Genomic DNA, 15650 nt, shown 5'->3' on the forward strand with positions numbered 1-15650 from the left:
ACTGTAATTATTTAGACAAAACGGTGATTAAAGGAACACTATGTAATATTTGTCCCTTAAAATTACAACCTCAAAATCATTGTAATGCTTCACTGACCTGAGAATAGGGAGAACAAAGCCTCTGTCGTTGCTACTCTTGGCTCAGTACTGCAGAAACTGCACTATGTAAATTTTGGAGGAGGGTGGGAAACCACTTCCTTTCCCCTCCCTACCAATTTCAGTACAGTGCAGTAAAGGTTAACCAGGACCAAAAACTCAAATCTTACCAATGTAGAGCCTGTGCCGTAGCCTGCACAAGTGTCCTATGCCATTGTGAAAATGTATACTTGTGCATTGGTGTCTGCGATACTCTGCAATTACACCACCAAACCACTAGGGCTGAGTTTCAAACATCTTTAACCCTATGTAGTACACAATGAAGTTGCGTATTAGTTTTACAAATCTTTAAAGTTCACTATATAGGGAATTTAGTGTAGAGGCGTTAATATTTCTGGACTTTTTGACTTGAGCAACTTGAACCATGTTTGTTTTTCATCCTCATGAAAAATTGATGATTATGCCTTATTTATTAGCAGAAGCCCTGCTTCCTGTGTAACTAGAGAAAAGCAGTGTAAACTCTGAGTGACACATTAATTAATCACATTCCTGTGCGCCTGATTGGTTTATTTCCTCAAGACATCTGGGGGTCAGCCAATGAAAACACTGCTCATTATTGGAGCTGGGAAGACCTCTGAATTGTGGCAATTGATTTGGAGGTCCATATGCACAGCTTCACTGGCATGCTCCCTAAATACACACACACGCACACACACAGTTTTGTTTCAATTAATTCAGGGGACATTACATGGGTTTTCATAAACCTTGACTTACATTTACACATAACATGGTTACCCTAGCAACAGGTAGTGTCCTGGGGTTGTGGGTTTGTATGAAGATACTCTGCGATATGGATTAAAACGCAATAAAAATGAAGTAAAAACCTTTGCACAACAAAAGGGTTCTTTGCATTGTGAAAGCTTCTTCATACAGTTTGGTGCCGTACAGAACTCTTTTCTAAAAAAAAAAGTTTAATCATGAACAAAGTTCTTTGACTATTTAGAGTTCTATAAAAAAATATTTACTAAAGAACCTTTGAAAAAATTTATTTAAAAGTGTATTTCACTGCAAAAAATAATTAGATTTCAAGAATATAGTCAGTCTTTTCAAGTAAAATCTACACATTTATAAAAGGTTTTATATTTGGGAATACAACTGCAATATTACAAAAAAGAAAAATTATTTTATTTATTTTATAGGCAATGTTTTGTTAATAGATTTATATATCGTACCATTTCATTAAAAGTATTGATTTTTAAGAATAATGTCATAATATTTTGAGAATGAATTGCAAATATTTCAAGAATAAGGTTGTGATATCTTGTGAAAAATGTTAAGATTTAGATATTTAGACAATAGAGCCACAAATTTGACAGATAAAGGTCTCGTAGGTTCCAGAAAAAAAAATATGACTTTATTTTCAACATATGCACACTATTTAATATTCTAGTTTTTTACTGGTCATCTTTGTAATTAATTCTCAAAATAGTATGCCTTCATCTTTGAAATCTAATATTTTTGATGTTTTAAGAGTCTCTAAATCACCATATTCTGGGTGGAATGTGTGAGTGGAATGAAAACGAAAAAAAAAACCCAAACAATGAGTGAGTGAACAAAGACTTTATGAAGCTAGTCCATAAACGTGACATAAAAAAAAATAATGGAACAGAGCCATAGCTGGTGAAGCTCATGAAAAAAAATGCAAACCAGAAAAGTGCAGCAGAAAACTCTTATACATCACAACTAATGTGTTTAAGGTGCTTTAAAAAGATTGCTGTCACACACAAACACACACTCTGATTTTACACATACATTACTGGCAGCGTTATGTGAAATTTCTGACTTACTATCTCAAATAATGTCAAATGTGTATTCAAAATATGACTCATGACTTTTTCTTTCAAAATAAAGAAACCTCAGGTGATTCTTATGTAAAAAAATGTAAAAATAAAATCTATTCAGAAACGTGAAATGAAAATGTTTGAAAAATTTAATGAAATTTTTTGAGAAAGTTTTTGAAAAAAGATTAGAAAAAAGTGCTTATTTTCATATTGTACATATTTAACTATATAAAAAAGATTTTGACAGAGGAACCAGAATTTTGACAGATAAATACATACTATGACATATTATAATTTATCCTGTGGAAGAGGCATGATTCTGAGGCAGTAAGTCAAGGATTTCACACAGACTCCAGTATGTGAGAAGGGAGAGGCTTCCCCAATACACAGTGTTAGACACTGACAGTCACAGTTAAAAACATGGGAACAAGAGTTAAACACAGTGAAACCCACACTCCTCCTCACACAGTAAATACTCTCAATGCTGAATTATCCACCAGAAGATTTTAATCATTTCAAAACTAAGTTGAATCCAAAACAAGCGCTTTTATAAAAGGTCTTCAAACTCATTTATGAACCCTGGTACATTGTGCGTCATTTTACAAAGTGAATCCTGTGAAAATAAGCCGCTTTAGAGCCACACTGTGACAAAAAAAATATGTAGTGTGACCAAAAATGAGAGTGAGTGACAGAGCAGGAAAAAACAAAGGTTTCTCTTCCGTACAGATCTATTTCTCACACAAATTTATATCAAGTCTATTAACATTCAAACCAACATAACTTCAAACCCTTATATTCATAAAATCTTCATAATAAAAGACACCAGTCCTTTATTTAAAGCTCAGAATATTATCCAGAAATCTTTATATTAGGCCACAATGTCAGTACTGTTGAATATCCAGTAGTAGGTCAAGGTGATGGCTTCAGTTCTTGATTACATTTGAAAGTAAAATAAGGAATCCATTTTGCAATTTTTCATACACAATATGTTCAAACATTTATAGACACCCCTTCATAAAGTCCTGTACATTCAGGTGCCCCCACACAGCTTCTAATTTTCAGAAGAGTAGAAACTGTTCTTACTGTCATAGTTATGGTGGCACATCAACGTCAAATGTAGAGAATGAAAAAACACCAGATGGAAAACATAAAACTGTAAGATTTAACATTTTGCGTATGTAAATTGCAAATGTGAAACCCACAAGCACAGAGAACCTGCATCCGCACTGATCATTATCTCATCCTCAAACTGCCTTTTTTCCCCATTTTTGAATGGTTTTTAACTTCTCAATTTTAAAGTTTCCCATGTGTTTCCTTCTGGCTCTTTTGCGCTCGAGAGGATTTTTCGCACTCAGGTTTTGTAATGGGTGGGTTTGACAGATTTTCAGGGTTGTTTCTCCCATCCAATGCTACTGGCTGATGTTTCCTTTGTTCTGTGACTGCCCACCTCATACCTTCTATATGCGCCACCTACTGGGAGAATACTAAATAATCCTAATTTCAGAAGAAATGTTGTATGAAAGAAACAACATTAGACTTTCCTGGGGGTCTGTTTTGGATGAAAAATCTGCCCCTGCCTACGCTTAACCTTAAATCTTGCTCTGTAACTGATCATTCTGTTATTGCCCTCAAACTTGACAGAAGTCTCACAAGAATATATGCTAACATTTAGTGAACTTTTTGCACAGTGGATTCGTGTGATTATCTCAGAGAACGGATCAGTCACACAGGACTAGCAAATCGTCTGGTCACCTCTGTTTACTACTACTGGACAAATCAAGTTCTGGACAACTGAACATTTCATCTGAAAGCATTTTAGCACAAATGACTGATGGACATGGATTGGCATGTCCAGGAAAATAATACTTCATCCGTTACGGCAAGTAATAATTTCCCCCATTGCATATACACTGACATCTTTTTCAGATTTTGCCCTAAGTACGAGCAATATATAGTTAACACACACACACACACACTATATATATGTATATATATATAGTGTGGTTGTACACAAAGAGGATGAAAACCTAACACAGAATTTCTTATTGCTTTTATGCAAAAATCATTCATTAAAAATAACCCCAAAAAAGTCTCCAAAATCCACTTGTGAACTTTTGCATTGATGCAAAACTGATTTCCTTAAATTAAAAATAAAATAAAAAAATTAAACAAATTCGCTGTTGTTCACTTAAAGTCCAAAAAAAAATCTCCAAAATCGACTTACACTCTTCTTTTTACATAAAATATTTTGCTAAGAATTGAAAACTCCACATACACATTCTTGCTATAGACCTTCATTTAGCTATATCTCTAAACACGCACAAACATTTTCAGACACTGAATGACTCTGTAGTTGTCTATCATTTTTCTCTCCACATTTCCTACCCATATAACCAGATACTATTGCTTATTGGAAAATATTGTCACTAAATAATTACATATTATTATAGCGCCTGTAAATACCATCGTGAGCTGCTGAATTATAAGGAAAAAAAGCTAAAAGTTTAAAGCAAGACTAGGTAAAATTGGGTACTTTTTGCTCATGGGCTCACCCTAAAGTTTTTGAGTGTAATTCACTTTTAGAGCAGAATAGCAACGAGAGTGGCTCTATTCTCCCTATTGAACTCAGTGGACCATCAAAATGATTTACAATCTGTAATTCTATGGTTAAATTCTACCTAGTGTTGCTTTAAAATGAACACAAACTTTTAATTTTTTTATCAAACAGAAAATGAGGAAAAAAAAGAAAATAAAAATATATAATTCAGTTGACTGATGGCTAGTGAGAGCTAACATTGTTTTTGCATGAGAATACACACACAAGTAACAAACACACCCACACACACTCAAGAGCTGAGGTTCCACATTGGCCCTATACAGAAGGCATAGGAGTTGCCGTAGTTGTGCTGTAATCGTTGTTAGAGTTAAAGTGGCTTAACATAGTTTCCTGGGAACGTTCCGAACATCCTGCTCCTCCGAGAAGTTCCTGGATTCGGAGAGAGAGAGGAGAAGAAAACACAGACGAAGAATACATGTGTGAAATGCATTTTCAAACAAGATAAAAAGCTAAAACGCTAACAATACCTAGCAGACGTTAAAACTTAGCTACATTACAGATTTGAATGAGCCCTCATTAAATGGGAGTGAATGGCACTAAATGGCTAAAAGCTACATTTAAGCATAGTGCTATAACATTGTTTAAATACAGTTTATAAACACTTGTCCTGAATCTTGCATTCATTTTGGAACGCAAGAAAAAAAATATATAAGAAAATGGAAAAAACAAAGAAATTTTACCAGAATAATTTAGTTTATTCTACAGTTAAGGGGTTTTGGTTCAATAGACACACTAGCATTACTGCTACTGAGTTGCACTCACTGACGTCATCATCACAGATGCAGCACATTTATAGTCTTATAACAGGACTTTACAAGATGTAAAAGGTGAGACTGGTGCTCAGATATTTGTTGTTGTTCTGCATTGATGAAATGGGTGTATAAATGGTCAATTGCTCCATTGAGACCCATTCCTCTGTTGTCTAACAAAATGACAAGACATTCTCAAGTAATGCTCTATATAACGTGGCTCTGATCGGCTGAGCGCCACCTAATGGACATCGATGGCGATGTCATATCATTATAGTCGTGGTTACGGTTGGTGAGTTAGCCAGACTGCTACCTAACTGTATTTAATATGCCAGTGAAGGCTGGGTGCAGTGGAGCTGTGTTCTCTGGAGTGCTGGAGCTCTAACCAATAGTTCAACCTCCTGCTGCTAACCTTCCCTGGATTCATTGGTGTACAATGCCACAAGAAACTGAGCCTAACAGTTAACACCACTCCAGGGGCAAACAGCTGCCAACACTTGAAGGGTGAATCCACCCAGTTTTCAGAATTCCTGCAGAAGTCAGTATCAGTGGTCTTAAACATTTCACTAAACAGAAATGTATAGACTTCTGATATTTTTACAGTCATAATGACAGAGCAGTGACACTTGGCATTGGGCATAGTGACCTAATGCTCATGCGCAGCTGCTGCTGTATTTCTGTGGGGATTTAAAATGTTCAGTAATTCATACACACTCTAAATCCTGCAGGATATGAGCAATTCTAAGCAGTGGTCAGGAGGGTCTGGCTCATTAACTGTGTTTAAATCTAAATTTGGAAGTCTGGAGCTCAGTGTAAAATGATCTTTGTGAGTGATTACAGTCATTTCAATTCCACACACATTATATACAGTATGGGTTCTATCTCCAACTGTCCACTAAGGGGCAATACATGTTCACAGGCTTAAACAGAACGACTGCCTCCTTCTTATATTCTTATAAAATATGCTTCCACACACTGGCCACTTTATCAGAAACACCACCCTTCTACTGACATTCACTGGCCATTTTATCAGAAGGCAGGGGGCGTTTCTGATAAAGTGGCCAGTGAGTGTCAGTAGAAGGGGGATGTTTTTGATGATGTGGCCAATGATAAAATAATGTAGGAGGTGACACACCTACGAACCAGCCATCGTCACACTTCTCCACAACCTCAATGATGTCCCCTTCTCGTAATTCCAGCTCGTCCTCATTGCGGGGAACATAGTTATACACGGCCTGGAACCTGTGAATAACAAATCTTTGATACATCAAGGCCAATAGGGGTCAGTATAAGATGAAGGGAAAAATCACATGAAGACACTTACGGTTCTCCTGTCCCTTGGAGAGATTCCTGCATCATTCTCTGAGAGAGAGAGAGAGAGAGAGAGCAGTATTAGTATTTTGTTGATTCATTGTATGACATCACTGGGGCTTGTCCAGAATGGGAGGTCACTCCAAACCCGCGAGCAGACAGAGGCTCACTGCAAACCTCATCCTTTAATAAGCAGAGAACAACCAACTCCATATGTTTAGGTTATCCATGCAGAGATAACTACAAGAAGTCACGTTAGAGAGGACTCCATTTCCCAGCGTGCACTGTTGCTAATGTCACCACACATCACAGTCCTACCCTTCGCGCCCTACTGGAGGAAAAGGAGGGTGACATACAGCGCCTCCTGCTGGAGATAGGGCTCCGGGGCGGCTTGCCCTCCACCACAATGTCCTGCTTATAAAGCATCTGTAAAAGCCACACCCAGGGAAAGCCGTGAGAACACATTGCACACAACTAACCAAACACAACACAAAACCAAGCATTCTTTTAGTGTCAGTCCGTACATGCAGTTTATCTCCACATTTTTAGGTTAAAGGTCTGTTTAGCCATAAACTAACAAATACAGGCCAAAATACAGTAAACGATTATGCACACATGTGCACAGAAAAAAAAGTCCCCCTACTCACTATTCCCTACATTACTCACTATATAATGCACTACTATGCGGAACAATATTCATGAGGATAGTGAAGAATTTGAGACACAACTTCATGCAGATTTTGCTTATTACTGCGAGTCGACAGATACCAATGCATAAAGAAAATATATGTCATGTCACATATTCTCACCAATGACCTTGCTGCATACAAGTGAAGAGTCTGAACATTCATTCATTCGTTCATTCATTGTCTGTCTGTGGGTCCTGAGCCTACCTGCATTCAGTGGGTGCATGAGCCTGAACATGCTGTTTCATAAAGTACCACATTATATATATTGCATTAAAATATCCTTCTTGGGATGCATGTGGGTTACTGTGTGTTTGGAAAGTTATTTACCTGCAGCATCTCTGTTTTACACACAGTTTATCATGGGTATCCGCTATCCAGTACGGTAAGGTACATCACATGTGCATTGCGAGAGTTCAGTTTTTGGACAGTACTACAAAATGTAATATTACAAAATAATGCAATATACAGTAAATATGGCACTGTCTTGTACACAGTCATATATAAATGGAGGAGAGCAAAACAGCTGCCATCATAAATAACTTGCATCCGCATAAGCAAATTTTTGAGAAGTAATATTGTAATTAAATTGATTTTTCTAAAACAACATAGCAAGTGCTTTTAAGATAAGCTGACTGGTTTCCAGACACTTTTTTTTGTATTACTATCAATTATAAATATTAATCACTGTTTTTACTTGTGACTGAATGCGGCATCTTCACTGTTGCTTAAAAAAGAGTTATGTTAGTTTCTATTTAAATACACAGCAAAAAACATGTCAACATGTCTCAATGTCGACAGTTTGAGATCCAAAAACAGCCTTTTATTTAATTTAATTTCTCATTCATTTTCAAAGCAGTCGACATTCCACCACATGCTGATCCAGTCTTACTCACACCCACTGTCTCAGTTAGAGATAGAGTTAGAGAGCAGGGCTGAGTCACTTTCATTCCATTCCACTGTAATAAACAGTTGCATGTTCTTTCTTTTTACCTTAACGTGGGGAGAATGGTGTTGAAAACGAGTGGAGAGAGGGAGTACAGAGGGATGAGCAGATGGTAGGGAAAAGCTTGGAGGAGTGTAGGACTGCTGGAAGTTTGAGGGACAGGAGACTGGAATTGTGGAAGATGTAGTTTCATTTGAGGGGAATGGCATTGTGGAAGATTTTTCAGTGGGACCAGGGGATGGAACTGTGGGAAATGTAGTTTGTTCAGAGGGAAAGGAGAGTGGAACTGTTGGAGATGTAGTTTTTTGACAGGGAGAAGAGGGTGGACGTGTGGGAGATGTTGTTTGTTCAGAGGAAGAAGAGTGTGGAATTCTGGGAGATGAGGGTGGATTTGTGGGAGATAAAGTTTGCTCAGAGAAAGAATAGAGTGGAATTGTGGGAGATGCAGTTTGATCCAAATGAAAAACTAATGATGATGGTAGTTTTTTGGGAGAAGAATGAAAACTGGGGAGAACTGTGGGAAAAGCAGTTTGTTCAGAGGGACAGGAAAGTGGTATTTTCACAGTATTTTTTTCTAAGGAAGAAGTGCATGGAATTGTGGGAAGTGTAGTTTGTTTCAAGGAACAGGAGAGTGGAACTATGGGGGATATAGTTTGTTCTAAGGAAATTGAGCATGGAATTCTGGGAGATGTAGTTTGCTCAGAGGGGCAGGACAGCAGAACTATTGGTTCTGAGTGAGAAGAAACAGAGGAGTGAACTGTGGGACATTTATTCTGTTCAGAGGAAGGATAGTGTGGAATTGTGGAAGTAGAGGGAGATGTATTTTGCTTCGAGGGAGAAGATGGTAAAATTGTAGGAAGATAATTCAGCTCCAAGGGAAGAGAAGGAGACAGGGATGGAATTCTGGGAGATGTAGTCCACTCTAGAGATGAGGATGGTGTAACTGTGGGGGATGCAGTTGTCTCTGAGGAAGACGATAATGAAGGAATCTCGGGATGTATAGTTCGCTCAGAGGAAGAAGAGAAAGAAGTGGGTGGGATGATGAGAGCTCGCTCTGAAGGAGGGGAGGGAGTGGAGGGAGGAGAGGCAGGAATAGAGGGAAGGAGAGGTTGCTGTGAGGGATATATCGGAGGAAAAGAGGGAACGGGAGGGGAATGGGGACGGTGAGAAGAGGAGGAAGATATGTAAGGGTGGGTATGTGAGGAAGAAATGGAATGAAGAGAGGTGAGAAAAAAAGGTGGAGGGGAGCAACAGGTGGAGGAGGTCACTGGAGTGGATGGAGGGACAGGGCAAGGAAAGAGTGATGCAGAGAGTGGAGTGCAAAAAAGAGACAAAGGATTAATAGAGGAAGGAGAAGAAGAATGTGATGGTGGATGAGAGAGGTTCTTGAAAGGTGATAATGAGGAGGGGAAGGGTGTCAGAGGAGAGATGGGGGGAAGGGAAGGGAGAGGTGATGGAGTGATAAGCAGAGGTGCCGAGCAGGAAGTAGTGGAGTGTATAACAGGAGAGGGATCAGCCTAACAAAGAGAAGGAGAACGCTATTACTTTTGTGTCTAAGTGATGGATAGTTTCTATAAACCAACAGATCAGTCCCATACAACAGAGTTTAAATTATGACAGAATCTATAAACAAACAGGTGGAGAGATATACCGATAGATATATAACTAAACAGCAAGAATAAATGGAAAGATAGGTAAATTGCTAGAAGGCTTAACTAGACAGATAGATGAAAGATAGATAATTAAATCAAATAGATAACTAAATTATACACATAGCTACATACATAAATCAAACAGATAGCTTTAAAACCAAATAAGATAGTTAGCATGCTAAATGAATTACAAAGATATTAATGTCTGTATATAAATATAGATATATGCCCAAATTAGAGAACTACATAGCAAATTTAGATAGGTTATATATATATATATAGAAACAAACCTAACAATTAGATAGCTAGATAAATAAATTAAAAAGTCAAATAATTTAATTAGACAGTTAAATTATACACATATCTAGATGGATAAAGTGCAACAATAAGTAGCAAATTATCTCTGGGCTAAAATGCTAAATAAGACAGCTAGCAAATTAGCTACACTAGATGAAAAAAATTGGATAGCTACACAACTAGCAATATAGCTAGCTGGTTTGCTAGCTAAATAATTAATTTGCAAAATTGATAATTAGCACTAAATTCAGCACTAAATATTACTGATACAACAAGGCTGCATCACCATTTCATAAAGAATTTAAAGACAAACAAATAGATAGATAGATAGATAGATAGATAGATAGATAGATAGACAGACCGACAGACAGACAGACAGATAGATAGATAGATAGATAGATAGATAGATAGATAGATAGATAGATAGATAGACAGACCGACAGACAGACAGATAGATAGATAGATAGATAGATAGATAGATAGATAGATAGATAGATAGAGAACACTGAGGTGGTTGTAACTAGCCAAAGTGGCACATTGTGAATTCTACCTCTTGTTCTGAACCTCTGTGTATAGAAGCTGATGGAGGAGAACTGATTGGCTCATCACCCTCTTCCTGTATGTACAGTTGTGGAAGCCCCGCCCACATGCTGTCAGTCACTGGGCTGGAGGGCTCTGACTGGTGGTTCAGTTGGACTGACAAGAGCTCTACCCTGGGTTTCCTGTAGAGCTCATTCTCTTTGTCTCTGGCTGAACTTTCTGATTTGACGGCTAGTGTTAACCTATCAGGACATACCCCTGTTTTGTTTTGGTTTTCTGATTGGTCAACCAAAATACTGCACAATACCTTGACTAATGGTGTTGTGCAATTTGTGTGGTCCACCCCGTGGAAGAGCTGATCACTTCCAAGACTTAGAGGGCTACGGTCATTCATGTTGTGAAGTAGGTTGGAGTGGTCTAGAATGGGGGAGACAGAGCTACTTCTGACAGGTGGAGGTAAAGGCTCCAGTATCACTGGTTCTTGGACAAGCACAGGAATGTGATTCTGGGTGGGTGGGTGTGGCCTTGGGCAGTGAAGGGTACTGGGAAAGGGTGGAGGAGTGGGTGGGGCTGGAGAGCTACAGCAAGATTGGGAATGGGTGGAGCCACCCAATGTGAGGGAAAGCCATTCACTGGTGATATCTTGGAGACAGGAGCAGGGGGCAGAGCCAGGTCGAGGCAGAGAAAATAGGGAGGGCTTTCAGAGAAGTAGAGAAAGACAAAGAGTGAAGGAAAAATGGAAGGATGGGACTGTGACATACAATACATTATCACCACAGCATATTTAAATATGATTGGTCATGAACACAAAAGAAGTGCTGCTATCGACTCTTTACCTTGTGGCCCTTGTGTGAGTCTCCATGGTGGGTGGGGCTCTTAGAGGGGGATCCTCTGATGACATCAACATAGGAGACTGGGAATATCCCCTGTTTATTTGAGCCAGGAATTCTCCCTTCAAACCAGTTCTTATCCACTTTTCTCAACAAAATCACCTTCTCTCCCTATAACACACACACACACACACACTGTATATAATCCCCCTATATACACATTTGTGTGTTTAGCAGTGTGAAGTTTGCTATTCCAAATTATGTACTCAATATGATATAATTATTTTTATAATTATGATATAATTATAGTTATTTATGACATTGGCCAGGCAAAATACACACACACACACACACACACACACACACCACTCAGATATCCACCCAGTACAATAAACAGTCACATATTGAAATTAGAGGACTTGCCTTCCTCAGTGAAAGCTCCACATTAGTATCAGCATTGAAGTTGTATCGAGCCACTGCTTCCCCAAGGTCTCTGACCTGTGTTGGGGGAGGGGGGCGTGCTGGCTGCTTCCGCTCCGGAGACACAACTTTCTGGAAAAACAGGAGAAGAACCAACACATATATACTGTCATAACATTTCTTCTTCAGCAAATATAACATGAGCCCTCATTACTAACCGGACAATTCCAGTTTACAGTACAATGTTTAAAAAAACGGTAAAAGTTATTGCATTTTTTTATTGGACATTTGTTAATCACAACATATATTTTATATTGTATTCTGCAGTTTTACAGTGATTTCTTCAGTAAGCAGCCCTTGCAGAGAGCTACCGCAGCTGTTTTCCAACTCTAACCTGTGTGTTAAATCTTCAGTTCAATCCCTGGAATCCTAAGCACTGGAAGGGTTAAAATGATCCACCAAGACCCCACAGATGGGATACATATTCTGAAAGGTGGTTCAATATTTAACCCATTTGTTTCCAACCAAACCTTAACAATGAAATAATAGTGCTGTTACCTCTCTCAATCTCAGTCTCACACACAAACACACAAAGTCACTTACCTCTACATAAGTAACTGGGAAGATTCCAATGCGTCCTCTGTGCTCTCCCTCATACCAGTTACTGTCGATCTGTCGAATAATGTTGATTGCGTCGCCCTTCTTAAAGGATAACTCCCTAATGTAAACACACACACACACACACACATATACAAAGCAGAGCACTACATCAGAGATGTAAATCTCTGAGCGGTGTGAATAGATTCCTTTGTATGTCATGAATTGACTTAAGTTTTGTTTTCACTTTACAAATATGTCAGAAAATATTTGGCCAAAAAATCTATTTAATCTTATAATCCATCATCACTGATCTTAGTATTCCGGAACCAATAAAGGTGCAATGCCACCTCACTATAAACATCACTACAAGACAATTTCTTACACATGAAGGTTCTGGCTATCGCTTCAAACTGCCGCTGATACCATGTAAATAAACAGCTCTACACACTTGGAGGAGAACCCTACCAGATAAATTCAGTCATGTCATAGACATGAGTGATATGTAAAATAGTGGGCCTTGGTGCCCTCTCAGAGGGCTATGGCATCACCAAGGATCAAGCTCATAATTGGTGAATGACAGGGCAAATGCAGATTTATGTTAAGAAATACAGCTTGCATGCAATAACAAGCAAGTCCAAAACAGATTCATGCACATAATGGTCATACACAAACTAAATCAGCCCAAACAAAATGTCTTACCCCAGCATGTGTATGTTTTAACACTTACTTCAAAACAAAATATTTACCTTCAAATTTGCAGTTAATTCCAAGAAAAAAGTATGACAGAATTAAAGACATACTTTCTCTGTCAAATTATTGGACATGCAGTTAACTCCAATTTTAAGGTAGCCACGTTGTTATTTCTTAATTTATATGCATTTTACTTTGGAAAGTAAGGACACAAAAATGTAAAACACAACCGCCATAGAAAGTGTGCATTCGTGATGTTTTTTTCATGCACTGACGTGGTTAGCGGTTTGGCTTAGCAGCATGTGTGTGTGTACTCACTTGCTAGATTGAGCTTTGAAATCGTAAATAGCCCTGGCAGACTGTCTCTGATGGAGGAGAGAAGACAATATGAGATAGGTCATCTGCTTAGTGGAGACCTAGGAGAAACCCAGAGAGGTTGTCAACCCTCCACTAATCATAGGACAACACAAATCATAGGACTAATCATAGGACAACACAAATCATAGGACTAATCATAGGACAACACAAAGTTGTCCTATGTTAGCATTTTTGCAAAAACAACAACATATTTGACTTTGTAATTAGGAGTTTTAATCACATTCATTGATGTTGAGGTCTGGGCTTCACAAATAGAAGCACTTTCTACAATCATTCTGTTTTGTTTATATGCTTTTCTCAGTAATTAGAGTTACAAGTTCTTTCAGACCCATAGTGCTTAGTAGTCTCCTCATAGGGGAAAAATGGACAAAAAGATCTGTGGATGTATTCAGATTTCCAAAAATTACATGAGCCTCAAAGGTAATGCAGTGCTGTGCCCGGAGTGGCAACAATAGAGACTTGATTCTTCCTATCACAGGTCAAAAGGAGTTAATGTTGTAATTTTAAGGTGAAAATACTACCTAGTGTTGCTTTAAATATCTTTTATAATGGTCTTCTTGACAGTACTGTTTACAGAGGGTCTATAAATACATGCACGTACAGAAAATGCTGTAAAGTTTCTTTACCTCTCGATCTGGAGTAGGCCTTCTGTTCTGAGGTGTGAGGGAACCAGCATCCGAGCCCTGATCTGTAACACACACCCCCACACAGAGGTCAAAGGTGAAAGCACTCTTAGAAAGGGGTACTCAAGAACATATTTGTGCGCACGTGCCAGGGTCATGAGGGAGAGTAAAATTAAACACAATAAAAAAGGAAAGAAATATGGGATAAATCAACAGCAAGGAGGAAAATCAAAAAGGTTTATTACACATTTAAAGTTTGAGACACATGAGAAATGATTAAATCTCAGTCAAAAAAAAAAAAAGTTATTTTCCAGTTGCTTCAATACATTTCTATTAAACATGCAAATAAAGATAGTTTTTTACATCAATCTAAATTTGCCTATCACTAAAAGAAAATGCATGGCTCCTTTTATTGCTGGATGCACTGTGACAACTTCAAGACACAATTCACATCCCTATGAAAATGCTTATGACTGATTGGTTTAAACACAGTATCAGTAAAACCCCCTGAACTGTGATCCATATTTCTATGGACTGACTGAAGGAAGATATGGAAGCAACTGGAAATTGGGAAAACAAATTGCACTCACAACATAATTAACCAATAAAGATTCAGAAATAAAATAACAAACAATACTCTTAAACATAAACTTTATGGAATTAAACATAAACTTTTGCACATTATGCAAATGAGGAACATACAAAAACAAATGCACAAGCTGATGGACCAAAATGACATTTGCCTCTTTTCCACAGTAAATAATAATAATAAAGGTCCTATTAACATAAAAGGGTATACTACCTTAAAACTTGTTTATTTACCATGTTAGTTTTCAGTAGAACTTGTGAATGAATGAATGAATTAATGAACGTAATCATCTTCTGTAACTGCTTCATCCTGATTATGGTTGCAGTGTGTTTAGAGTGTGTGGACAATTTCACTCAGCCAATCCACCTACCAACATGTTTGTTTAGATTGTGGGAGGAAATCAGAGCACGTGAAGGAAACCCAGTCCCAGTCCAACACACTCCTCACATGAACTGAGGATCCATCCAAGGCCCCTGAAACCTTGCAGCTGTGTGGCAGTAACATTACGTGTAGCACCACCATGCTGCTCACAAATTGATTTTAGATAACTGTCATTGTTTTATTTGCTACTAGTTTCTTACTACAATTCCCAGCATGACTTATGCAAAAATAATGCATTAATCTATGGAAGAATAAAGAGACTCCACCAAAACCATATTTCAAACCTTCTTAATGTTCTTGCTAACACCTGAATACTTGAATCATTTTCAAAGGTCAGTTCTGAACCAGTGGAGAAGAGGCAGTGCTTAAAATACACTGGGAATGATAATGGGACTGTGCAACAG

General features: G+C 38.0%; 1 protein-coding gene across 3 annotated transcripts in view; it reads right to left on the reverse strand.

Annotated features, from left to right (window-relative positions):
* Positions 1–1700: 1700 nt before the first annotated feature.
* Positions 1701–15650, reverse strand: part of sorbs2a (sorbin and SH3 domain containing 2a) — a 75655-nt gene continuing 61705 nt past the window's right edge. For all 3 annotated transcript variants that reach the window (XM_066659824.1, XM_066659823.1, XM_066659822.1), the window contains 8 exons: positions 14280–14341; positions 13594–13691; positions 12589–12703; positions 11989–12117; positions 11572–11736; positions 6628–6665; positions 6439–6545; positions 1701–4923 (listed from right to left, as the gene is read on the reverse strand). In XM_066659824.1, the coding sequence (XP_066515921.1) occupies positions 4862–4923; positions 6439–6545; positions 6628–6665; positions 11572–11736; positions 11989–12117; positions 12589–12703; positions 13594–13691; positions 14280–14341 (776 nt within the window). In that variant the 3' untranslated portion in view covers positions 1701–4861. The remainder of the gene's footprint in view (positions 4924–6438; positions 6546–6627; positions 6666–11571; positions 11737–11988; positions 12118–12588; positions 12704–13593; positions 13692–14279; positions 14342–15650) is intronic.

The sequence above is a fragment of the Hoplias malabaricus genome, chromosome 2 (assembly GCF_029633855.1).
Source record: "Hoplias malabaricus isolate fHopMal1 chromosome 2, fHopMal1.hap1, whole genome shotgun sequence".
Taxonomy (NCBI): domain Eukaryota; kingdom Metazoa; phylum Chordata; class Actinopteri; order Characiformes; family Erythrinidae; genus Hoplias; species Hoplias malabaricus.